A 27,029-nucleotide genomic window follows, 5' to 3' on the forward strand; every position below is an offset into this window, starting at 1 on the left:
CACCTCTAAGTAACACAAGTCTTCAAGAAATTGTCCCATGGCAGCCTCAAACACAGAGCAGAGCAAAGATATGCCTGGCTCAAATAGAGTTATGGATGTGGCTTTTGCAACATGAAATGAAGACCAATCAGATTCATAGACAATACACACAAATTTAATAGAGGGTTACTGAAAAAAATACCCTGAGTTGCAGAAGTGGATTAGAGGTAAAAAATAATATGAAACATATGGATAACCCATTTGTTTATGGGTAGAAAACAGGCAGAGTGAACTACATAGTTGATAACACAAGAGGTTTCTTAACTAAAAGGAAAGACATTTCAGATGACAGAGCTAAGATTTAGTCCCAGGAACAGAAACAGACTGTTCTCTGCCCTGAGAGTAAGGGAACTGGACATTGTATAAGTTCCAGAACCCAGACCTGTAGAAATCTTGCAGCTTCACTTTTGTACTCTTACAAAATGAATACAATTTAAGAATCATTCTGATTTAATCTTGGCCTTTGTTGTGGTTTAAATGTGTTTCCCCAAAACTTCAGAAGTTGAGCTTAACCCTGAAGGTGATGGAATTAAGGTGTGAGCTTTGGGAAGTGATTAAGTATAAGGACTCTGCCCTTATAAATGGGGTTAGTGCCCTTAAAGAGCCTTGAGGGAGGCTGGTTGTCTCTTTTTCCATCATTTTAGGATGCAATGGGCCCTCTGTAGATATCAAATTTGCTGTAGCCTTGATATTCAACTTTCCAAGCCTTCATAACTATGAACAATGCATTTCTGTCATTTTTAAATTATCCAGATTAAGGTATTTTGTTAAAGCAACCTAGACAGAAAAAGACAGAAATCATGTAGATGCACCTTAATTTTCACCTTATTTTCAATTTGCAGATGAATATTTTAAATATATTTGCATATGTTTTGCTAACTTCTTTTAAATACTTTTTAAAACAATGCAGAATTGCTTCTCGGCCTTTTGGCTAAGATCAAGTATAAAACAAGGCAGAGAAAAAAAAACAAATACATAAATAAGCAAATATATGTCCCACAGACTTGCAGAAATAATTTTTCAAGAGAAAAGAAAACATAAAGGGATAACTAAAGTAAAATTATGGGAGATAAAGAGAAAAAAATACTGGTGGAATCATAAAATTGAACCAGGAATAAGACACTTAAAAATTTCTTACTTTAAACACTTGCTACTGGTAGACTGCAAATCTAGCTCTAAGCTTTTAACAGTTGGTGGGAAAATAGAATTCTGGTCAGTTACACGATTTACAAGGTATATAATATAAAATCAGAACAGTTGTTAGGAGAAGCAAATTATTGCTGCTACTGATACCCGACAGAAATTTCTCCCTATGGTCCTCATAAAACCAGCACCATGTAATATACTGGCTTATATCCTCAACCACACTTTTAGAGTAGACAAAGTGACAAGTTTCATAGTGTTGTTGGCATGGCTCTAAAACAACATTTCAGTAAAGGCAGCTCTATATACAGCTCTCAATATAACACCTTCCAGGTATGCAGCTGTCTTCTGAATCCATCATATCCAGGGGTAGATTTAAAAGCATCTGGAACAATGGATAGATTTCATCTTTTATTCAATCCTTTCTATATATTCTTTCTGTCTAAAGAACTTTTGATGAACATTAGGAATCAATGAATTTGTAATTATATGTTTTAGTAAGCACTCAATGCAGACAAGTTATTGTCCTGGTCAAACAGACCTGCACATTTCACCTGATAGTTGATCTGGTGGAGGGTTTTTCATGTCTTAAGAAAATTAAATGAAGAATCAAAGGAAAAATTTATGCCTAAACAAAAGTCCAATTTTTCTCAAATATTAACTCAGGGACTAGTCCTAACACTCAGAAAGTCTGTCTCAAACATATACAAACTGAAGCCATGAACTATATAGAAATGTCATAGGTCATGTAATAAGGCTTAGCTTCCAGATAAAGCCTCCTAATTAGGCACTCAAAGAATGATGAAAATTTTAGCTCTTCTAATAAGTTAAATTTGAATTTTTGTTCAATCCAAATCCCACTAATAACAATGTTTTAATAACATTTAATAATGTTTTCTGAAAGAAAACATTAAAGATGACTTGATCCAACAACCCCAAATGGTATATAGCATGGTATTTAATAGATAATAAACTTGCATCTCAAATAAGGGCAAGAAGTAAAATCACTCTCACAAGATCTGAAAAGTTACACAGCTAATAAACAAACACACACACACACACACACACACACACACACACAGTTCTTTTTTTCATGCCATTCATTGACTACTCCTCAATCTATGGGAAAAAAAAATGGACAAATATTCTCAACAATCTCAAGGAAACCCTGTGCTCACTTCCTCTCATTTGTTATAATTCTTCTTGAAAACTGGAATTCAAGGAAAGAACTTTAATATCTCAATTCATGTTTTTCTTTGTTTTCTTTTCAAGGCTAATATAGTATCACATTGAAGTCAATATGATTTTCATGGCTTACTCTGGAGTAAACAAATCATTGCAATTACCATATTACCATAAAGAGACATAATTATCTTATAAATGCATCCTTTGATTAACAGAGGGGGAAAATAACTGATCCTCAAGGCTAGCAATATATTATTGCAGTGACATACTAAGACAAGATGTGGAAGACCAGAAAATATTTGATCAGCTGCTCTACTGTGAGTACTCAAACCTATGAGCAGTACCCAATCAAGCCACTGTGGCTTGAGCTGTAAGTCTTTCCGTAGTCCTCTGGGTCACTCTGTAACAAGAGCTACCAGTTTGCCATCACTGTCACACCACATACTCAGTCTCTGAAGCTCTGCTCCTAGTTTCATTCTGCTCTATGTCTCCCCTAGGAGCACCTTCATTTTAATATAAATAGAGTGTTTCATCATGCGATGGCAAAGAATCATGGAAGGTATGACTCTCAATATCACTGGACGCAATACACACAGATGAATTCCAAAAGAGGTCTAAAAAGGCAAAAAGAAAACAACAAATTTATTAAAAATGCATTAGTATTATATATCTAAGTATAATGCAAGCCAAATGTCTGTAATAGCCAAGAGTAAAAACTAAACTGCAGATGAGGAAACAATTTTGTGTTTGTGGCTACTTCCAGGACATAAAGAAGCAGTTATCTAACAGATCCTATATCTCTTATTCATGTTTTTAAAAATCAGATTACCTTCATGTCTACCTGAAATGAGGTGATTTTAGATCCCTAGTAATTGTTTAATGCAATAGTATGTCCTTGAATTTAGGACAGTTAAAAGTATTTTCTGAGACATAACAAGAAGGGTGATTCAGGTTTGTGTCATCCCTATTGATCTTCTGTCCCTATTGGAGGTAGGATAGAAGCAGTCATAAGTGAAGATAACCACAACAGCATTTTCGTGCCTACATATGTCCTTCACAAGACCTTCCAGGGGTGTCACCAACCTTCCTATAACCTCTAGTGGTCTCTTGGGTAAGTCCCTTACCCAAAGTTATTCTCTCCCCACCTTCTCCATGGCCTAGTACTGCTCTAGTCACAGAACCCAGCCCTCACTGGAGGGAAGCTACCCATCACCAATATGAAAAGGTGACCTGTTACTGTACCTATCCAACCCCCCTCCCCATTAACACTCCTCAGTGTCAACATGTCTTTGAAAGATGATTGATTAATTGAAATTACTTAGTAGAATCCAACAACATGAACCCATTGCTTTATTTTTATTTGTAGGACACCACCAGCACCCTCCAAAAGAAAAAAAAAAAATATATATATATATATATATATATATATATATATATATATATCCTCTGTTTTTTTTCCACAGAGCTAAGTTCTAGAAGATGGAAGTATATGCAAGACCATCAGACTCAAAAACCTTTCTTTACAGAAACTATGAGTCAGCATCCAAGAAGGTAAGCCAGGCAAATACCTTAATTGTCTCCTTTACAGGCACCTTGACATCTGCCTGCAGGTTTTCCTCTATCCTTGCCCCAAAGTTGAACACTCTAAATTTTTGGGTTTAGGTATTTTTTAAAATTCATTTTTACTGTTTGTTTTCTGGTCAAAAATATCAAATTGAGTCCCAACGTCCTCCTCTCATTTTACCCAACTGGAAAGTTGGTGACATGTCACAATGATAAATGGTTCTCAAGGCTGGTGTACTTCTTAGGCTTCCTCTAGAGGTGTGACACATATGTTAGTTGTCTTTCAAACTAAATTATAATTGTTTCACTAGTTAATATCTCTGTTGTACAATGCATTTATAATACAAAATAATGATTACCATCCCCAACACATATTTTATACATGCACACTTCAAAATCACATATGACACTTTCTTCTTAGTGGCTCATGGAACCTTCTCCAAAATAAACCATATTATATCATATTTTAAACAACAAAGCAATTCTTAGCAAATACAAAAACAAAAACAAAAAAGGTATAATTCCTTGCATCTTATCAGAACATAATGGAATGAAATTAGAAATCAACAAAACAAAACCCTACAGAAACTATATAAACATATGGAGAGTGAACAATACTCTTTTGAATGACGAATGAGTGATTGAAGAAATCAAGGGAGAAATTAAAAATTCTTAGACTCAAATGAGAACAGTGATATATAATATACCAGAATATCTGGGACCTTATGAAGGTAGTTCTAAAAGGAAAGTTTATAGTTATAAGTGCCTACATAAGGAAATCAGATAGATTCCAAATAAATGACTGAATGTTGTATCTCTAAGTGCTTGAAAAAGAAGAAAAAAAAAAAAACAATTCCCAAGCCAGTAGAAGAAAGGAAATATTTAAGATCAGGGCTGAAATCATTGAACTTGAGAAAACAATACAAAGGATCAATAAGATAATAAATAAAATTGATAAGCCCTTAACCAAACTAACCCAAAGAAAAAAGGTAGAAAAACCAAATTAATAAAATTAGAAACGAAAAAGGAGAAATCAGGGCTGGGGATGTGGCTCAAGCGGTAGCGCGTTCACCTGGCATGCGTGCGGCCCGGGTTCGATCCTCAGCCCCACATACAAAGAAAGATGTTGTGTCCGCCGAAAACTAAAAAATAAATGTTAAAATTCTCTCTCTCTCTCTCTCTCTCTCTCTCTCTCTCTCTCTCTCTCTCTCTCTCTCTTTAAAAAAAAAAAGGAGAAATCACCACAAACCTCTCAGAAATCCAGCAAATTATTAAGGACTATTTTGAAAACTTATATTCTAATAAATTAGAAAACCTAGAAGAAATGGATACATTTCTAGGCAAATATGATCTGCCAAAACTGAATAAGAGGACAGAAAACCTAAACAGATTACTAACTTGTAATGAGATACAAGTTAAGATAAGCCAAGTACCAGATGGATTCTCAGCTGAATTCTACCAAATCTTTTAAAGAAAAACTAAGGCCAATGCTTCTCAAATAATTCCATGAAGTAGAAGGGGATGAATCATTTCCAAATTTATTCTATGGAGCCAGTATCACATTCACACCAAAACCAGATAAGGACATATCAAGGAAAAAAAACACTACAAACTAATATTCCTGATGAACTTAGATGCAAAAATAATTAATAAAATATTAGCAAAACTTGTTCAACACCATATTAAGAAGATTGTACACCATGACCTAGTTGGTTCTATCCTAAAGATGCACAGATTATTTAATAGACACTAATCAATAAATGTAATTCATCACATTAACAGAATTAAGGACAAAAATCACTTAGTAATCTCAAGAGATACAGGGAAAGACTTTGACAAAATTCAACACCCATTAATGATTAAAAAAAATCACTGAAGAAACTAGGGGTAGAAGTAACTTACCTCAATATCATAAAGACTATGTATGAAAGACCCAAAGCCAACCTCGTTGTCAATGGCAAAAAGCTGAAATCATTTCCTTTAAAATCTGAGACAAGACAAATATGTCACTCTTGCCCCTCCTATTCAATATAGTGCTAGAAATTCTGGCCAAAGCAATTGGTCAAGAGAAGGAAATAAAAGGGATAAAAATGGGAATGGAAGTCAAATTATCACTTTTTTACAGGTGATACGACCCTATACCTAGAAGATCCAAAAAACTCCACCTGAATACTGATAGAGCTAATGAACGAAACTGGCAAAGTAGCAGTTTACAAAATCAGGATACAAAAATCAAAGAAAAAAGGTAGAAAAACCAATTTAATAAAATTAGAAATGAAAAAGGAGAAATCACCACAAACGTGTCAGAAATCCAGCAAATTATTAAGGACTCAACTGAATCTGTTGAGAAAGAAATCAGAAAAAAATTACATTCACAATACCCTAAAAAATAAATACCTAGGAATAAATCTAATCAAGGAAGTGAAAGATCTTTACAATTAAAATTATAGAGCATTTAAGAAAGAAATTGAAGACAACCTCAAAAGATTGAAAGAACTCTCATGTTCATGGATAAAAAGAATAATACTTAAAATGGCCATACTGCCAAAAGCAATATATATATATATATTTTTTTTTTTCAGTGCAATCCCCATCCAAATACCAATGACATTCTTTATAGAACCAAAAAAAAAAAGACTTAAAATTAATTTGGAAGAATAAAAGACCCAGAATAGCCAAAGCAATTTTAAGCCAAAAAAAGCAGTGCTGGAGGAATAATAACACATGACTTCAAATTATACTTCAGAGGTATAGTAACAAAAACTGCATGGTGTTGGCATTAAAAACAGACACATAGACCAATGGTACAGAATAGAAGACACAGACACAAACCAGCATAGATACAGTCATCTTATCCTTGACAAAGGTGCCAAAAACACACATTGGAGAGAAGACAACCTCTTCAACTATGGTGCTGGGAAAACTGGTTATCCATATGTAGAAGAATGAAATTAGACTCTTCTCTCTCAAAAACCCTATACACAAAACAACTCAAGATGGATTAAAGACCTCAAAATTAAACCAGAAACTATGCAACTCCAAGAAGAAAATGTAGGGTCAACACTCCAGCATATAGGCACAGGCAATGACTTTCTCAATAGAAATCCTAAAGCTCAGGAAATAATGCCAAGAATTAATAAAGGGGACAATATCAAATTAAAAAGCTTCTGCACATCAAAGAAAACAATTAGGAATATGAAGAGAGAATTCACAGAATGGTAGAAAAATCTTTGCTATCTACTTTCCTGACAGAGGATTAATATCTAGAATATATAAAGAGATAGAAAATCTTTACAACGAAGAAAATAATAACCCAATTAATAAATGGGAAAATGAATTAAACAGACACTTCTCGAAAGAAGAAATACAAATAGACCACAAATACATGAAAAAATGTTTGACACCATTAGCAATCAGGGAAATGCAAATCAAAACTACACTGAGATTTGATTTCACACCAGTCTGAATGGTAGCTGCCAAGAATACAAATAATAATAAATGCTGGAGAGGATATGGAGAAAAGGAACATTTTTACACTGTTGTTGGAACTGTAAATTAGTAAAACCACTAAGGAAATCAGTTTGGAGATTTTTAAAAGACTAAGCATGGAACCACCATATAACCCAGGTACACCACTCCTTAGTGTTTATCCTGAAGAATTAGCGATCTTACTACAGTGATACATGTATACTCATCTTTATAACAGCACAATTCACAATAGACAAACTATGGCTAGGCTAGGTGTCTGTCATTGGATGGCCAGATTAAAAAAAATGTGGTATAGATATACAATGGAGTTTTATATAATCATAAAGAAACATGAAATTGTGACATTTGCAGGAAAATGAATGAAACTGGAGACCATCATGTTAAGCAAAATAAGCAAAACTCAGAAAGTTAAGGGTCATATGTTTTCTCACACATGTGAAAGCTAGAGAGAAAAAAGGATAACAAAGTTAGGGGTGGATCTCCTAAAAATCCAAAGGAAATCAGTGGGGGAAAGGGACCAAAGGGTCCCATATACTAATATGGAACAACAAATCCCATGAATATGTAACAACAAACCCCATCAATAGGTACAACTTTAATGCCCCAATAAAAAATGTGGAAAAATATAAATAATCTTGTATGAGTCATTGATTTACAAATTATGTTTTCTTCATTTTGAAAATAAGTTAAACATTGTTCTCTATCCCTTTTATTTGTGACTACATTTAAATCAAAAGAAACAAAAAGTAGGATGTATGGTGTACCCATCTTTATAGACATTGTTTTTTTTAGTCCAGTAAGTAGAAAAGGTAAAAGAAAAAGTAATGTGAAATCTAAGCAAAAGAAAAAATAATGTGAAATCTAGCAAAACAGAAACATTCCCAAAACAAAAGCTATCATTTTTATGTGTCTTATGTTCTGATCTTTTCTTTCTCCCATTTTAACCCCTTTTGAATTTTTTAAATGAGTGTATTTCCTACTAATTTTGTTTTCCTGTTTTAAAATAGCTATTAACAAAGTGGTAATGCAGAAGGCAGGGGAGATTATTGTTATTTTAAAAGTATATATATTATTCCCAAATCATTTTGTTTAATTATTACCTGATTATTTCTGAAGAAACAGTGTTATATTAATTTGGGGTTGCATACTGGTATTTTGGGGGAGGCAGAATTCTATCTTGGATTTTACAATTCTTTAACTTAAACTTTTAATTCTATAATGTACTTATTCCTACACAAGAGAGATGAATCGTAACTCTCCTTCAATATTGTTAAGTATAGAGAATTACATATGAATAAATTCCAGCATAGAATATTATTTACTTAATGTCTTACATTTTATAAACTACTATTTCTTTCTCATCAATAATAGATAGATGCTTATTAGTCCACGTTCCCTTGAGGTGCCTATTTTAAGTTATTCTTCTAACTATCTTATAGTGTTCTTGTAACAATTTTATTAAGAATTATTTGTGATATATTGAAAAATAGAGCCAAAATGTTTTCCAGCTCCTTTTCCTCAAAGCATTCCACATCTTGATGGATTCCACCTTTCTCAATCTGGCTGGACTTCTGATTTGCTTTGACTAATGGAACATGGCCACATTAACATTTCTTGAGTCTTGGCCTCAGAGGTCTTGACTTAGGAAAGCACATGGAGAAAGAGATCCAGCTAAGACTCAGTCAGCATCAGACTCAGATGTGTAGGAGGGTCATTTTACACATTTCATTCACGCTTCAACTACCATATGATTACTACCCCAAGACTTCAAGCAAGACCAATAGGACTGTCCAGCTGAGCCCAACCAACCTATATAACTGTGGGAAATAATATTTCATTGTTATTTTAAATCACCAATCTTTACAGTAGTTATGCAGCAAAAGTTAACTGATGGAATGTTTATAAAGAATAAGACTTGGGTATATAGAAGGCACTCAATAAGGGTTAGTTCTGATCATTTATTTGTCTATTTTCTGTTTTTATATGCATACATGGTAATTACTCCATTGATTTAAAACAATTTAAATGTCTCTCTTGTGTGTAGATCCCATCAAAAGAACTCAGGAAATTCAACAGACATCTAAATAGACTAGACAGTTTTATTTTAATGTAAGTCTTTATGAATGAAAAAAATGTGATTTCATAATTTGAACCTCCATATAATGTACAAGTTATAATCATCTTGCAAGGAAAATAAAAAATAGCAGTAGGGTAAATGAAAAAGAAAATAATGGGATAAAAGTGTTGAAGCTTTTGGTGATAGAGTAACTTTTTTTTTGCCAATTGTAAGTTCCCACATGGAAATACATGACTTAGGAGATAAATGTAAAAAATGACATTTGTTATACTCAAAAGTGACCTATATAATAATGAATTCAATATTTAATATTATGTATATATTTAAATTTTACTGGTGCATTATCATTATTCATATTAGTGGGATTCATTATAACATATTCATATATGCATGTAAATAAATTAAAATACATGCAATTTGTTTCCCCAAAAAACTACTCCTGAACAGGAAGGAAGGAGTGGACATATGAGCAAAGGAAGTTTGGCTCCACAATCCCATATGGTTAGAAAATGCAATATTCTACATTGAGCCTCTCCCTGGAGTTTCATAACTAAGATATTAAACCCTGAGAAGTCTTTGACAAGGGGAATCTGTATGAATGCTAGTTTAACATAGAATTTCTTTGTAACATGCTGTAGAATACACTTCAGTAGAATATTTTTCAAACTGAAGATCATAAGCCATTAGTGGACTTCAATTTAGTAGGAAATTTAGTCATTTAAAAAACTCAAAAGGGGTTAAAATGGGAGAAAGTAGAAAATATCAGAACATAAGAAACATAAAAATGAAATTTGGGGGGGGAATGTTTCTGTTTTGCTATATGCATATGTGCATTTGTGTGTATGATACACTATGATATAAAAAGTATTAATTATGATTCAGGATAAAAATATCTTTTTGCCTTTTAAATGAATAAAACTTAAAAATAATCAGGTGATGCTCTGAATATAGTTTTTCAAGGAAATAACATTTATTTAGTTTGTATGAATAATTTGGAAATTTATTGTTTACATGATTCAGTAAATGAATTTTTTAATATTTAGGGCCATTTTTTCCATTATAAAAATTGGTGGCAGTTTGATTAAACTTTTCAGTTTTATGTTTACCATTAGATATAAATGTGGATACTAAAATCTGTGAATAGGAATCAACTAACATCATTTCAATAAGCCTCAAAATGATTACGAATAGGACTCAGACTTCTCTAACTTTTGTGTCCTTGATCTCATCATTCAAACGGATCAGTTGGAATTGAATAATGTATTTTGAGGCTCCGTAGAGAGGTTCAGGTTTTTCTATGTACTTATAAGCAAGTATTTTTTTATCAAGTGGGAAATATTCTTGAACAATGCACACTTCTACCTCTCATCCTACCCATACTGTCTCACCTTTGTGCCCAGCATGACCACAAGGTCAGGCTGAATGAGATCATTGAGAGTTTGTGAGGGTAATTTTAAAATACTTGAGAATGAAGGCAATATTAAGGAAAAGGCTATTATGTTCAAAGGGAAGTTGCAGCATTATAGCAAGTACAGTTCATTATTTTTCATAAAATGTTTTCTCTGGATATGAACACAGAAGATGATATATTGATTATACAGCTAGATTTGGATGTATCTTTTATCCTAGAAACTAAGGGGTAAAAAAAAGTTTCAATCCCTTGATTATTACTGACATCTAATTACAAGTACATGTGCTTTAAGTATTTGACTAATTTAGAAGGTATTCTTCTGTGTTGTCAATAAAACATTTGTGCATTGTCAATCTTCCATATTTCTGATATGGCATGAATTGAACTGGCAGATGAGCGTTTCTTCTTACATATTCTTGTCACTGTGTTCCTCCTTATATAAATTACCAAAGCAGTCTACAACTCATAATAATTTGAATATAAATGTGTTTCAGTCAGACTAGAAGTGAAACGATTAAGTAAATTTTTTACTTTAAGGATTTAGTAGTACCAAAGAAGGTCTGGTTGACATCCTATCACATTATTATTATTATCCTGGATATGTGCATCTTTCAGAATTACTTAGCTACTTTGGAAGTCTCATCAATTCTAGAAATAAGATAATAAATACCACTCCAGATTCAGAAGAAAGAATTCCAATTACAAATCAAGTGAACAGCTTAAATGTTACATCAGGGCTTCAATATTCTATCATGGTAGATAACTATTAACTTAAAGATAACAGGTTTGAGGCAAACCTACCATGATGTCAATTCATTCTGCTGTAATATTTGCAGTGTCTGATGAAGTGTGTCCTTGGAATTATAAGCATCTCTCTCTTGATCATTCTTCTTTATTGTACTTTTTCTTGAAAACTGTGGTTAATATATCCATCTGATTTACAATTTCATTTTGATAGTAATGATAGTCTTGCTAGCTTTGTGATGCTTTGGTGATGTCAGTGTTGGCAGACTGAACCCAGTAAACATGACATTTTCTTAGTGTCCCTCGTGGATCAGACTCCTATACCTGATGTGTTAAAATTTTAGGTTAAAATGTTATACATACATCGTGATTATAAGAAATTCCAGTGAGGAACTCACAGAGGGTAATTTTGAGGCAATTATACTGAATGGCATGAATTCCACAAAAGTTTCTTGAAATGTTCATAAGATTTTCTTATGTGTAGAGATGTCAGAATTCTCTCACAAGTTTGAATTTAGCACATAGACAAAAAGGGTTGTGAAACACAAGCAGATTAATCTATTCATTCTGTCATCTTCCTTCTTTCTTTCTCTCTTTCTTTCTTCTTCCTTCCTTTCTTCTTTCTTTCTTTCTTTCTTTCTTTCTTTCTTTCTTTCTTTCTTTCTTTCTTTGCCAAGGATTGAACCTCCGGGTGCTTAACCACTGAGCCACATCCCCCATCCTTTTTTAATTTTTATTAGAGACAGGGTCTCTAAATTGCTTAGGGTCTCAATAAATTGCTGAAGTTAATTTGGAACTTGCAATCCTCCTGTCTCAGCCTCCTGAGCTGCTGGATTACAGGTGTGTGCCACCACGCCCAGCTCGCTTGGTCTTCTTTTGCACCATTTAGAATAAGTTCTTTTTGTCAGATCCTTAGAACCTGAAATTTAATGGTTACAATAAAGCCTATGATAAACGTGAAAATTCCTGAATTTCCTACTATTCATGGTGCTATCTGGGGAAATATGTGGCTTCATAACCGTTCAGATTTAGTAGAAATGATACCAAAATTACTTTCATCTATTTCTTTAGAATTTATATGACCCTGCATTTTAATGATTAGATGAACATCTTTTATTTAGAATAATACATTATTTAAGTAGCACTCAAAAATATTAACTAAAAGTAATTTCAATATGTCAGAACAGGACTTTTGAGTTCAGTAGGTGATGCAATGAAGAAGCCAGTCAAGAGAGGCTGGAACTAGGAAGCTGAGAGGTAAATGTGCCCACTGTTGGGAATCATGCACTGGAGAACAACACAGAAATTGCAAGGCGTGGAAATCCGATGCTGGGCTTATGGTAATTCCAATAATGGGGATTATGGTAATTGAGATATTGGGCTTATGGTAATAAATGATAGATGGCAGTGATCAGGTAGTTTCCAGAGTGATAACAGGTAGTACAGTATCAGGGAAATAATAATAATAATAATAATAATAATAATAATAATAAAGCAACAGACACTCTATATGTAGAAAATTAGCAGAATAATTTGTAGTTGACCTACTCAGTAAACATTTGCTAAGCAGCCCCTGTATTGTGGAAAATATAAAACAGACTATGCCTGATCTTTGGAGACCAAAATCATACCTAGGAAACCAGGTGAGTAAACAAAAATGATGATACTATTCGAACCGACTAAAAACAAGGGCATAAATTAGAGAGCTATGGTCCATGTTGCTGGGTATGGATTCAAGAACATAGTCTCAGATCCAAAGAGTAGATGCAAGGACACAGAACTGCCCAAAAGGAACTATATGGTCATCCAAGATCAAGGTTCAAGATAGACTCTAAAGCATGGAAAAATAAGATAGGAATCCAAGTGAAACAAGTGGATTTAAGGCAGGGACTGGTTACAGAAACAAGGCAGAAACCCAGTTACTAAACCAAGAGATCGGGACAGATCAGCAGTAAAGCCAACTCTCTTCTGTCCCTTCTCAGAAGCTGAACTTAGCTGTGTCAAGTCCCTCCCATTAGTGGAAACTTGGATCCAAATCCTACAATGTTCTTTTGAAAAGGAAGAAAAAATACAACTGGCTTAAAGGAAAAATGACTGAATAACTCACTAAAAATATGCTGGCAAATAGACACACATTTCCATGTCCATAAGTGAGGTATGGGGTATGGCAGCACCTGGCCCACACATGCCATTCAGCATTGTTATAAGTATTTAGACAACACCAAATATAACAGAAATAAATAAGTCAAACTTACCAATGATTCAAAGACAGATATAAGTGTATAGCATCTGATACAAAAAGATCCTTAGCAACACAATCAATGTACTTTATCTAACAAGAAGATAATGAACACCAAACAGGTGAGTCAAACAGCACCAACCAAAAGATATAAGTGAAGAGGTATTATGTGTCAGGAAAACATGAACAATACTTCAAGTGACAAAGGAGGCAAAGATGAGAGGTATATAATCCAACAATAGCATAAAAATCAAAGGAAGATGGATATGATATTTTAGCAATCAAGAGGAAAGTAGGAATGCACTGGTACCAAATACTGCATTTCAAATCCAAAACTTCCCATTTCACCATTAAAATATGAATACAATAAATTGAGGGCAAGTTTTGAATTATATTATTATGTACTTTGAACGTTGTAACAAAGGTTGCTTAATGTGCTTAGGTAACTTCTTTTTCTTTTTCTTTTTTTATTAGTTGCTCATGACAATACAATGATCTTGACATATCATACATTTGAATCAAATGGTAACTTCTTTTTCAAGTATAGAAAATTTTTTTTAAATGAAACTTGTTTATTGATGACTTTCAAATTAATGTCCTCCCAGGCTTCTTTCAGAGGAAGGCTGCACAGCTACTATTATCTTAATCTTCCCCTTTTCTTGCTGAACTAGAAGCCTTTTTTACCACTTGAATCCTTTTTCATACTCTATAATTTTGCATGTGGCGTTCCTTCTATCTTTACTTCTTGTCCATCTAGCAAATTTCTATTGATCCTTTTTTTAAAAATTTTATTATTTTTTTATTGGTTGTTCACAACATTACAAAGCTCTTGACATATCATATTTCATACATTAGATTGAAGTGGGTTATGAACTCCCAATTTTACCCCAAATGCAGATTGCAGAATCACGTCGGTTACACATCCACAATTTTACATAATGCCCTATTAGTAATTGTTGTATTCTGCTACCTTTCCTATCCCCTACTATCCCCCCTCCCCTCCCCTCCCATCTTCTCTCTCTACCCCATCTACTGTAATTCATTTCTCTCCTTGTTTATTTTCCCATTCCCCTCACAACCTCTTATATGTAATTTTGTATAGCAATGAGGGTCTCCCTTCATTTCCATGCAATTTCCCTTTTCTCTCCCTTTCCCTCCCATCTCATGTCTCTGTTTAATGTTAATCTTTTCTTCCTGCTCTTCCTCCCTGCTCTGTTCATAGTTGCTCTCATTATATCAAAGAAGACATTTGGTATTTGTTTTTTAGGGATTGGCTAGCTTCACTAAGCATAATCTTCTCTAGTGCCATCCATTTCCCTGCAAATTCTATGATTTTGTCATTTTTTATTGCTGCATAGTACTCCATTGTGTATAGATGCCACATTTTTTTTTTATCCATTCATCTATTGAAGGGCATCTGGGTTGGTTCCACAATCTAGCTATTGTGAATTGTGCTGCTAGAAAATTTTTAAAACCTAAACACATACCTTAAATGCACAGAGTTAGCAAAGATCTCGAGGCCAACTCATGTACTACCAGTGATGATTTGTAATTGCTGTTCTTATAAGCGTATCTCCAATTTTACTCATGCCATTTTTAAGCTATCATTAGTAGTGAACTGTGGGATAGGACATGGATATAAAAATTCAAGAATGGCAAACTCGCAACAGTGAACAGTACTTCTCATGACAACTGTTGCTAGGCTGGACCTAACCTGAAAACAAAGAGCAAGAATCCAACATCTAGAAATTATACAGATGACCAAGACCAGATACATCTTCAAAACCACATTGAAGGAATAGCATTGAGTGAGTAATGGTATGATTTGATGGGAAGAGCCCCAAGTGGAGTGACCACCAATCTTACTGCTCCTAACCACCACTCATTAGCTATGTGACCTTAAACAGTCACAAACCAGATCCTGACATAGGGCAGGGACATAGTAAATGTGATATGGTAGAATGAATGAATAATCCTAACTTCTAAGGCACTAATTTCCTCAAGTTCAAAATGAATTGGTTGAATTAGATGACAATGAATGTGGCCTCTAATCTAAACTTTTCAGAGTCTCTCCCATGGCATGGGTTGCTCAGACACCCTAATTCCCAGCCATTATCAGTTCAGGCCACTGAAGCCAGATGGAATGGGAACTTATTTCACAATGTGTTCCCAAGGAGAACAGAATGAAAAATAATCTCGGTCCAGCAATTGCCACCCTACGAACATGCTTGTTTTGTGTTGTTTTGAGCATTGAAACCACTTATCTATTGTTCTGAGGTATACCTGCATGCAGACAGCCACAATGCTTCAATTGCATAGTTTTAAAGTACAGATACTTATGATCATGCTGTCAATAACATATGAGCAAAAAATTTAAGCGTTCATGTGTTTTTATTTTTCTTCACTTTATTTGTATAGTTCATGTATCAACCTGGCTTTCATTCCCTCTTCTTTGAAACCATAATATTTATTTTTGTTGAAATAATTTTCTGCTTGGTATGAAAATATACTTTAGTAAGCATTAATACAAGTTAGGGGTTCGGTTTTAATAAAATCTTAAGGCAAAATAAAAAATCTTAAATCCAGCATGATTTACTTCAGAAGCATAGGTCAAATATCACACTCTTCAGGGAAATCTTTTTCCCACCATTCTTTCCTTTACTCCTTAAACATTTTGACCCTCCATTAAAGTTACAATATTAGGTGTCACTAAAACAAATAGCTTTTTTCTAGTCTCTATTGAGTCTTCCTTTCTGCTTTAACTTCTTATCTCACTTCCATCCCATCCCCATCTCCTTCATCTATTTCCATTATTTCTTCCTTTCACTCTTCCACCAGGATTTTAAGGTTACAGGTTTGTTTCTGGAGCCAAATTGCCTAGGGTCCCAAACCCAGCCCTTACTAGATGTGACTGTGAGAAAGTTACTGAGACTCGCTGCACATCACTGGAAAGTGGGTGATAATATTTAATAATAGTACCAATCACAAAAGGTTGTTTTGAAGATTTAATGAGTTAATATTTTCAAAACCTGCACAATGATGAAAACATGCACAATGGTGCCTAAAGCACACCAATTTCACAATGGATACCTAATATTGTTGTCATTACTTCTTAAACATGCACTTGCCTCCTCTGAGTGCCTTGTTCTGCTCAAGATGCTATAGGGTTTCCATCCCCATCACTATTGGTTGTTCTTGGTGTACCTGACACCCACTTCCTCCAGTAATATTCATATAGATATTGAAATGATCAAGAAATTATGTAAATATAACATTTCCCAGTACCATCCACCACACCCTGCCCTTCTCCTTTAGCTTATAAGGAGATAAAGCGTTCTCAACATCTGCCTTCAATAGTAAACCTTTAAGGAAAGAGCTATAATTCACAGCCATGTATCTATTTGTGGCTCTGATTCTTTGTATCACCTGTGTTAAAATATCACAATATTTCAGCTGTTAATTGAAGCACTCTGGCGTCTTGAGTTATTTTTATAGTCAACTTGAGATGACATGTGATAGTTCAGATTCATGGAAGCTGTGAGTCAGAAATTCTGTCTCTAGTTATGGTTATAACTTTTAACATGTGCTAACATGTGATATCTATAGATCATGTGACCTGTACTTATTTCTAAAATGGGTATTTGAAATACTGAACTTTGGTCATGGTAGTAACACTTTATGCTAAATAAAAGAAACACTTTAGTCTCGTAATTTTCTTTTCTCCTGGTACCACATGTCTTAATAAAAAGCAGTCATTCTAATGTTTTTCAGATGTCTTCAGAAAACCAAGGGTATTGAACTAAAATAAGCAAATACTAGGTGAAACAGGTTTAGCAACCTTTACAAGATTATTTATAAAATGCTGATCATGAGTGAGAAAACAAAGAAAATCAATTTGTGGTAAGGAAGTCCATCGACTTTTAAAGTTCCTCCAAGAGGAAACGAATAGATTGTTTCAGAGCCTGAGATGCATTCAGAAAGCCAGTGCATAGCAAGTGTGAACTCTCTAAGAAGGCAGGCTGGAGATCCTTTTAAGTGATGTGAGCAGAGAAGCTCTTAAAATGGGGCTAATTAGCTGTTTGATGTACTTGACAGAGAAAGATGTATGCAAGCAGAGAGAAAAGACTGCAAACATAGATATCCCTGATTGCATTATTGTCCAAAACTTTAATTAATTTCTTGAGGACTATCTTTTCCATAATTTAAAATGGTTTAAAAGATGTACAACTAACAGGTTCAAAGTGTTTCTTTAGCTAATCACTTGCACTGCAGGAGGCTGAAAATTATAGAGCACATTTTACATACTCCTCAAGCCATCCAAGAATTACTTTTGTAGGCTCTGGCTTTTGCTCTTCCTCTGTTTGCGTAATGGTATTGAGAAATGTGTGACTTGACTCCCCTAATATGATGTTCAAGTCCAAACAGCCACCACGGCTCTCTTTTAGGACAGAGAGATATAAATGTCTTTTGGCATGAAAATGTTTTCTTGGCTCATATGTGTTGAAAGAGATAAAAATCAGATCCTGGTTATAACAGAGTTAAGAGATGAACTCAAGAGTTTAAAATAAAAATGTAATCCTATATTATACGTTACTATAAAATATAGTCCATAAAGAAAATAATTGAACACCAATAAGGGACAACTTTTTAAATAAAAATTTTAATTGCAAGTTCTCCACATGTAGTAATCAAAACATAAACATGTAAACATGTAATTAACTATGAAGTTCTTTATATTTATTGCTCAATCATAAATTATAAGCATTGCCAATTTTGCTTATGTTCTCTTGGCAGTTTTTTTTTTCAATTTCATGGCATTTTATTAGAAATCATTACTATAAAATCATTCTAGTGTATTTGGGAAAATAGCAAACTTAATAATCATTGGTAAAATGAAAAACAAAAGTCAAAGAAATAATCACCTGGGATATGTGATAATAATGACCTTAATATCTTCCTCACAGAAACTATAATGTCATCTTAGATAATTATCCAAGTTTAGTAAGTAGTCAAGAAATTTTATTGAAAGGAACTTTTATCAGAAATATCCAAACTTTTTGCCAAAGGCATGGATGTCATATAGTCTGTGCTTACCAATCTCTATACCATTCATAGGAAAATTCACTAATTCATTCAATAGATATTTATTGAGGACACACTTGGTGTCTTATTTACTAGGAATACAGCAGAAAAGTAAACTCAAGAAAACTTCCTTCATGGATCTCTCATGATAGTTGGGGTGAGAGATTAAATAAACAATATAAATTCACCAATCTAAATATTGCATCAGAAGGTAATATGTTCAGTGAAGGACACAGAGCAGGGTGATCATTGTGGGCTATGACCCATTGGAATTTAAGAGAAAGATGGCAGGCCTTGATCAAGGAGTAACAGGATCTGACCAGCATTTTAAGACTCATTCTTACTGCTGGGGTAAAATTATTCTAAATGTACAAGCGTGGAAATAAGAAGATCACTTAAAAGACTACATTATAGTGATCCCAGCAAGGGGATTTGATGGTTTGGGCCACCATTCAATTGGAGTGGGGAGAAAAAGAAAGGAACAAATGGCTATGATCCATAGGGGCTGTGTATGGGCAGGAAGATCAGGCTTTCCTTCTGTGCCTTTGATCTTGCCCTTTATCATCTCCTTCTGGACTGGGTTCCATCCATTATCCCAGGCTATCAATCTCTCCCATTCTCCCACCTTCTATCCTAAACAGACACAAACTCTCTCATTTAAAAAAAGAATGCATTGAACGACCAACAATAAAAAATAAAAATTAAAATTAAAAAAAAAATAAAAAAAAGAATGCAGTGCTGGGGTTGTGGGTCAGTGGTAGAGTGCTCGCCTAGCACGTGTGTGTCCCTGGGTTCGATCCTCAGCACCACATAAAAAATAAATAAATAAAGGTATTGTGTCCAACTACAACTAAAAAATAAATATATTAAAAAGAGCATTAAAAAAGAGAGAATACATGTTTTTCCCCCTTTGGCCTTTGTAAATGTCAGGGAAGAGGTTATGTTTGAGTTGAGAATTAGAGAATGAGTGAGAGTTTAGTAGGCAGACAAACAAGAAAAATCCATACTAAGATAATCACAGCAAGTACTATGCACCCCAACTTGAAAAGGCAGATATTCAGAGAGCTGTGAGTAGCTTGAATTTGCCATTACTGGACTATCCTGGGACAGAAAGAGGTAGGCAATTGGAGATGAAGGTGCCACGCATTATTCGTAAACACTGCTCTCCAGATTTTGATGTTTGTGACTATATACTAGTGTGTTGGGGTGGAGAGAGCAGCAAACAACTCACACTGGTGGAGAAGGTGGAAAATATTGCCCTGAAAATCTCATCCCATCAGAGCACAGGAGGATGAGAGTGGCCCCATCCGGTCCCAGGATATGCAATAGCAGCAGGCTTTTCTTAGAGGGGATGCTGTCAATAACACAAGTATTTCAAGCATGGCTTGGTGTCTAAATTTAAACAATTCTACAAAGAACAAGTAGCACTTGACTGCTTTCAGGGGACAGTCTTGTGATCAAAGAAAGCAATTCTCCCTAATAAAAATGATATTTTCTTAGGGTATCCTAGGCCCTAACACAAGGAGATTTTCAAGGGACCCAAGGAGATATATAAAGAGATATTTTAAAAGAAGACTGGATCTATATTTTAGAAAGATGCTTCTGGAAGTAAGGTGGATTAGATAGGATGAAGCTAGTTACATTGAGAACTAGACAGGGGCTATTGCAATACTTCAGACAAACATGATGGAGACTTAAAAATGCAACAGGCCAACCCACGGCCATCCATCAGTATAATATACAAGTGTTGGTTATAAGCAAGGAGACATTTGGAAATAAATTTTGGAGAGGAAAACCTAACAATGGGAAATCCTGCTAGCATCCAACTTCCTTAATAGTAAGAGGCTGAGTACATTAAAGTAGCAATTTATTTGATGGGCAATTGATATCTGGCAGGCTAGTGACAGCCTTGTTGCCAAGAGAGCACGGTTCCAGTCTCAGCCTGCGACTTTAAAAACTTCACTGGGGGAAAAATTACAGTCAAGCCAGCAGCAGCAGGCCATGGCCTACGGCACAATATGCCGATAACTAAGTCCCAGGGAAAACTGATTTGTAGCTTCTGATCACATGCGCTGAGAGCCGCTGCTATTGACTAGTTGTGGTTCATCGGGATGTAGATCTATCTTGGCTAACAAGAAAGCACTAGAGGTCTTCATTTAGCCACTGAGCCCTGTCTCCGGGGACTGTGTGCAGCTGTCTTTACCTTCCTACCAATCAACACATCAAAAGCTGCAGAATATATTTTCACTTTCAAAAATGCAAACTGCAAGCAAGATAAAGTTGCCAAACTAGACTTGAAAAGGGGTGAATGATTACAGCACGGCTCCAGATATAAAGAATAAATCATGTGTGCCCAGTTGGAATTTTCTTATACGTGTCAACAAGAAAGATAACTGAGTCTGTATCAGCAAGACAGCCACACCATATTAATTTGACTAGAAAGGATTAAAACATTTATATTGGATTTCTTACTTGAATAATTCTAAGCAGCACATCTCCTCAGAATTTCTCACTGAAGATAACTGGTTATAATGAAATTATTAGAATATTCATTTTAGTAACCCTCAAATAATTACTTGGCAGAGGGTTTTGTGTTTTTTTTTTTTTTTCTCCACTCCATCTGTATAAAGGCAAGAATACATTTTATTCTTTCATTTAATTTGGGCACGTTTTTTCCTTTCCTGGGAGTTTGGGCCTTCGCTGGAAATGAACTCCAAATCTTTAAATGTTTTCTCAAATTATCAGTTCTTTTGACATTGATTTCAATATCATCAAGACCTTTCCTCCCAGATGTTTTCCAGGAAGACTTAACTTACAAAAGGTCAACGTTGTTTCCCTGCTTTCAAGGATCATTTAGTTTCCGCATTCTTGGTTTGGGATGTGTGCAGGTGCATGAAAAAGAGAGAAGGTTACCCTTTGGTAAGCTCTATTTAATTCTCTAAAATGAGTGAAAGGTCATGATGGGGAACCAGGCTCCCGATGCATTTTAAGTAAAAGCCAGTTGCTTTAGCTTGAAATTCCAGGTGGTCCAGTAAGGACTGGAATGCGCAGTTTGGACTGCTTCCCTTTCAGTCACCTCTTAAGGGAGATGCCACTTTGATTTACTGGACTGACAGTGGCTTCTCCTGAGCTGCAGGCAGGGCAGGTGCTGGACTGCCATGTCAGTGGATGCCTCACCAAGGGCTGTCAGTTCCCCACCTGGGAGGCATTCCACTCCGCCTCCCTAACTGTCTTAGAGGCAGCTCCTCACAGCATTGCTTCCTGGCTCCATGGAAACATCACTATCACTTCACTATTTCTGATATTGCCAAATTGATGGTTCATGAAACCACAGTGTGCCCCAAATTCACTTTCATTGTTCCCTGCATGTAAAAAACTGATTTCATTAGACATTGTTGAGTGATGCAAGGACAATTTAAAAAAATTATAATAGAACTAAACTCATATGTAGATTCAACATGCAAACATCAGACCTGCATTTTAATTCAAACAGCTTGTTAATTTCTTCATGTAGATTTCTAAATAAACTCTGGGTCTCATTTCATCTCCTTTATGAAAAAAATCAAAGTTAATAGCTTTTCAAGTCCATTCATTCCACAGAGGTTCCAAAAAAGCTTAAAAGAATGTCTATCTCCACTGAAAGACCAGACAACACATAAACTAAACTTGCAAGACATGCCATTTTACATACCTTTGTAACATCCGGATTAGACTATGACAGTGCCTACCTCCTGGGGCAATTCTTATAGACCACCCAGGAAACCCAGCCACTACAGAATGCAGCCAGTCTATTGATTTAAGAATGAAGAACACTGCAATTGTGTCTATGTTATAACATCAACCTGTTTACTTAGAGCACAATTAAAACCTGAAAAATAAAATTTTATAAGTAAAGTTTGACTTTTCTAGAGTGTGGCTCTTTTGGAAGCCGATTTTTTTACCTTCTGTCCTTTGTGCCATTGTGGTTCTTGTAAATCAGGACTTGGTCCAGCTGTGTCCATGTATACAGACAACTCAAGGGCTTCAAGTGTCTAATTTCATTTAATGCAATACCTAAATATAAATAAAATCCGTATAGTGAAGCATAATTATTATCACCTAAGTAAGCATATTCTATCTATCTATATATAAATTTAAGTAAATAAGTGAAATATGGAAAGCTTATTAAGATTTATTGTCAGTGTTTCTAATACCCATGTGGGTTTTCTTTGTTAGCTTAGTTAAGGTCAAAGGTCATAGAGTTTGAATAGAAAGCAAACTTTCACTTCACATTTCTCTAATAAACAAATTATAGGTTTTCAGTATTGTAATCTTTCTTCTCCTTAAAACATTACCTCTTCTGCACAGAAATTGTTAGAGCCAACTCTCTGAACTAAGATGCAGGGAGCTGGTGTCTTTTAATTGGTTATTATATCAATTCAAGATTGTCTCGCCACCATCACATGCTTTACAGAAGATCCCAGCAGCATCTACAAGAAATGGAGCCTCAGAATCTGTACTTAGATGTCAGATCTCAGTATTCACATGCAACTACAGAGCTGGGCCCCAAAACAAGGCAATTTATAGTCAGAATTTTCCAGTTATTTGGAGAAATAACTGCATGATATATCATGTGATATTGTGGTGATCTCAAAATATGGTGGCCACATAATCCTACCCAAACCAAGACCACTTGAGAGCAAGAGGGAGAACTGTGGGGTCCATGCAAACATATAAGCAGTCTCTCTACAAATAACTTCTAAACTCCTCCAAAGATATCGCTTTCCTATGGTAAATAATTTACTTCATTTTCATGTTAAATTTATGATTTAACAATGATCCAATTACCACTCTAATCCACCTAACAATCTAAATATTACCAAACAGATTCCCAAATCTATGTTTTCTCATATCTTTTGCAAGACACCACAATAAACATTTGGCTTCCATAATCTCATTTTTACCTTTTAAAATAAGTATTTTTAGAATTCTATTATTTGAAAACATTTTCATTGCCTTAAATTGCTTCCCAAAGTTACAAATAAAATTATGAAATAAAATCAGTGGCTATTCTTGAATTTTAACCAATAAGAAAGGCAATTTGTAGTCATGCAACACTATTGCACATAATAACTTGAGTGACAGCATGTGTGTCCAAGCCTGAGTTTGTGGAAGGGTTGGGCCTGGGAGAAGAACCATTCCCTCAGTTTTTCTTTGAATATATTTCAAATTCAACTGTAGTAAATTTTCTGCTCCATTGTTTATGGAGGGGTATGGTGGGGAATGGACACTAATTCATTTAATGCACTTTTTACATATAAGCAAGTAGTTTAATATAATAGAAGGAGACTGAGCTTCCAACTGGACTAGAACTGAATTCGAATCCCAGGAAAATTATTTATTTTTATAACTTTAAGCAAATTGTTAAAATACTTATTCTCATTTTTCTAGTTTGTAAAGTGGGGACTATAATACCTGTAGTAGAAGGTTGTTTTGAAGACTGGTGGCACATAGCACAGTGCCCAGCTTACAGTGGGCACTAAAATAATTATGCTGGACTATCAGATATAAAAATAAAATACACTTTGCTAAACAATACCTAATTTTGAGCAAATGATTCAGAAGACATTTAAGCATCTTATAATATTTTGTCAAGCATTGTTATGATCCTTCATTTTTAATATAGTTTTAAGTCCCAGCTTAAAAATATGATTTTAGAAGAGAATGCTAGAAAGGTTCTTATTTCATTATTTAGTAACTTGGGAAATTTCTGAATTGTAAACAAATTAACAGAGAAACATTGGTTTCTTTAAAAATACAGGTCTTTTCTTCTTTTGATAGGTGAAACCTTGAATTAGAAATCATTAGAAATTTATTAGAATAATGTCTATAATCTTAGACAAATTAAATCTTTCCAGACCTTAGTTTCCTCCTAAGTAAAGGATTTTCAACAGGTAATCTTTTAGGCCTTTTATATAGCAAACTTCATTATATTTATTACTTTTATTTTCAGGAAATAAGCAGATCAAAATAAAATTTCAAAACTATTATTTTCTAACTCTTCAAAACAACCATTTCTGCCACTTCCAATATCAACAGGGAAATAAACAGGAGGTGAAACAGCTGAGCCAAAAGATTCACTTACGTTCTGTATTTTTTCTATAAAATCAGGTTGAAAGGGATAGAAGTTAGGGAATCAATATGAACAGTAGTGAGCTGGCCTGATTTTTACAAAAAGAAGAAGGAAAAAAAGAAGAAGAAGAAAAATGAAAAAAAGCACCATTAATCATAATGGCCCCGACTGCAACTTCTTGATAGAAGACTTATCTCGCACCTTCTTGGTCAAAAGAATTAAAGGTCGTGGGTCCAACCTTTTCCACATGTGCTGCATTCCACCTCTGTTAAAATCCTGCCTTTTGTGTCCAATTCAAAACTCTCCAGGAAATGACCCAGGGTGCATAAGGAAGATGGTCTTCTATTTTGCCCTCATTTCCTGCAGAAAATATTTAGATTTTTGTCTATAAAAGAAATATACATAACATTCTGCTTTTAAAAAAAATAAGGCTAAAAAACAAAACAAAAAAAAACCCATTCAATCATACACACATTGCAGTCAGTAGCTATGCTTTAGCCCACAAATCATAGTGAAAGCCAGCTTCTATCTATCTACGTAACCCATAAAATTTCTTTTTAACTCAATATTGTTAGAAACATTCTATTCCAGATTTGAAAGGATTTCCCTATTATTTTCTACCCAAAAGATTAAGTATTAAATAATGACCCAAAAAATAGATACCGCCTTGTTTGTTAAGGAGACCTGTCTTACACTTTCCTAACATTATAGCCAGATTTCACGGTCACAGGAAAACAAAACACACATAATGGAGTGGTTATTAATTCAATAAATCCAGCAGCTCTCATGCTCTGGGCAAAAGGCAAAGTTAAAAGCAGCTGTTCATTGACGACATATGGGACATGGCCAGGGTGAGTAGCTGCTTTAGCACATCATCCACCACTTTTAAGGCTGACTGCACTCAATTTCTTAGACAATCTACACACCATTTTCAGTTCTGTACCTCCATAATTTATCACAACAATCCCTCAAGCACACAGATCGGAGGGGGAAAATGAAAGCAATTTACAGTATCGAGATGAAAGTATCTAGGTGGATGGAGAAGACCTACTATGTAAATCATATCCACGACTTCAAGGAATGTTGACATAATATTCTGGAATTAATTTTTTCCAGCATTCCTATGTAGGTCATACAAAGGTAAATCTAGTTTCTCCTCCCTACCTCTTATATCTGGAGTTGTTTATCAATATGTTAAAGAGGAAATTGATTTTACCTCTCCCTTCTACAGAGACAATAAGAACCTTATGTATAAAACTTACCAATAACAATGAAAGGAATCAGTTGAAACATTAGCATGCAATCTTTATATATGTCTCCCAGTTAAAGGTCATAGGAAGAGAGCAATGAATAAAAAAAAAAAAAAAAAGGTAGACGCACAGACAAATAAGGGATAGCAATCTATTTGAAATAGTAGTCTGGATTATTGTAAACTAATCTCATTATGTCTCCCTTTAAAATATGTCCATAAAATCTGCCTCAGATTCATATCAGTGAACTACACTGATGACAAACACCTTACTATAGAACAACTTAAGGCATGAAATTTGTACATTGTCTTATAGTGTACACTTCTGGTAAGAGTCTGTTTTTACACTGTAATGAGAATAGTATGCTGATATCTTCATCAAAATCTAGACAACTGATTGCTTCAATGCCGACCACCCCCCCCCTTTCCCTTTTCTCCTTCTATCTCTTTCTCTCTTAACCTTCTTGGGTTGATTGAAGCAGGACAAGAAGGAGCAGTTACAAGATGAGAAAAGATATTACAAGAAAGCCAGTGTCTCGGGACTGAAGGTAATAAGAAAAGACCAGGACATGTAAGAACATCCTAGGAATCTTTAAAAATACTCTAAAGGAATCTCAATTTCCTGAAGGCATGCAAGACAGGGGATTAAGCCCTTTAATTTAGATAGTAAAGGAAAAGTTGACCTTGGAATTGAAG

At 34.6% G+C, this 27,029-nt stretch overlaps 1 protein-coding gene across 14 annotated transcripts in view; it reads left to right on the forward strand.

Moving 5' to 3' along the window:
- The window catches only part of LOC308655106 (uncharacterized protein), a 413,636-nt gene that overhangs the window by 33,097 nt on the left and 353,510 nt on the right, over nt 1-27,029 (forward strand). For all 14 annotated transcript variants that reach the window (XR_014023380.1, XR_014023381.1, XR_014023382.1 and 11 more), the window contains exon 2: nt 3,831-3,918. Coding sequence is in view for 5 of the 14 variants with exons in the window: in XM_081304924.1 (XP_081161050.1) it covers nt 3,847-3,918 (72 nt within the window). In the remaining 9 variants the exon portion in view is untranslated. The remainder of the gene's footprint in view (nt 1-3,830; nt 3,919-27,029) is intronic.

Source organism: Spermophilus citellus (genome assembly GCF_964194105.1).
Source record: "Spermophilus citellus genome assembly, chromosome: 8".
NCBI lineage: Eukaryota > Metazoa > Chordata > Mammalia > Rodentia > Sciuridae > Spermophilus > Spermophilus citellus.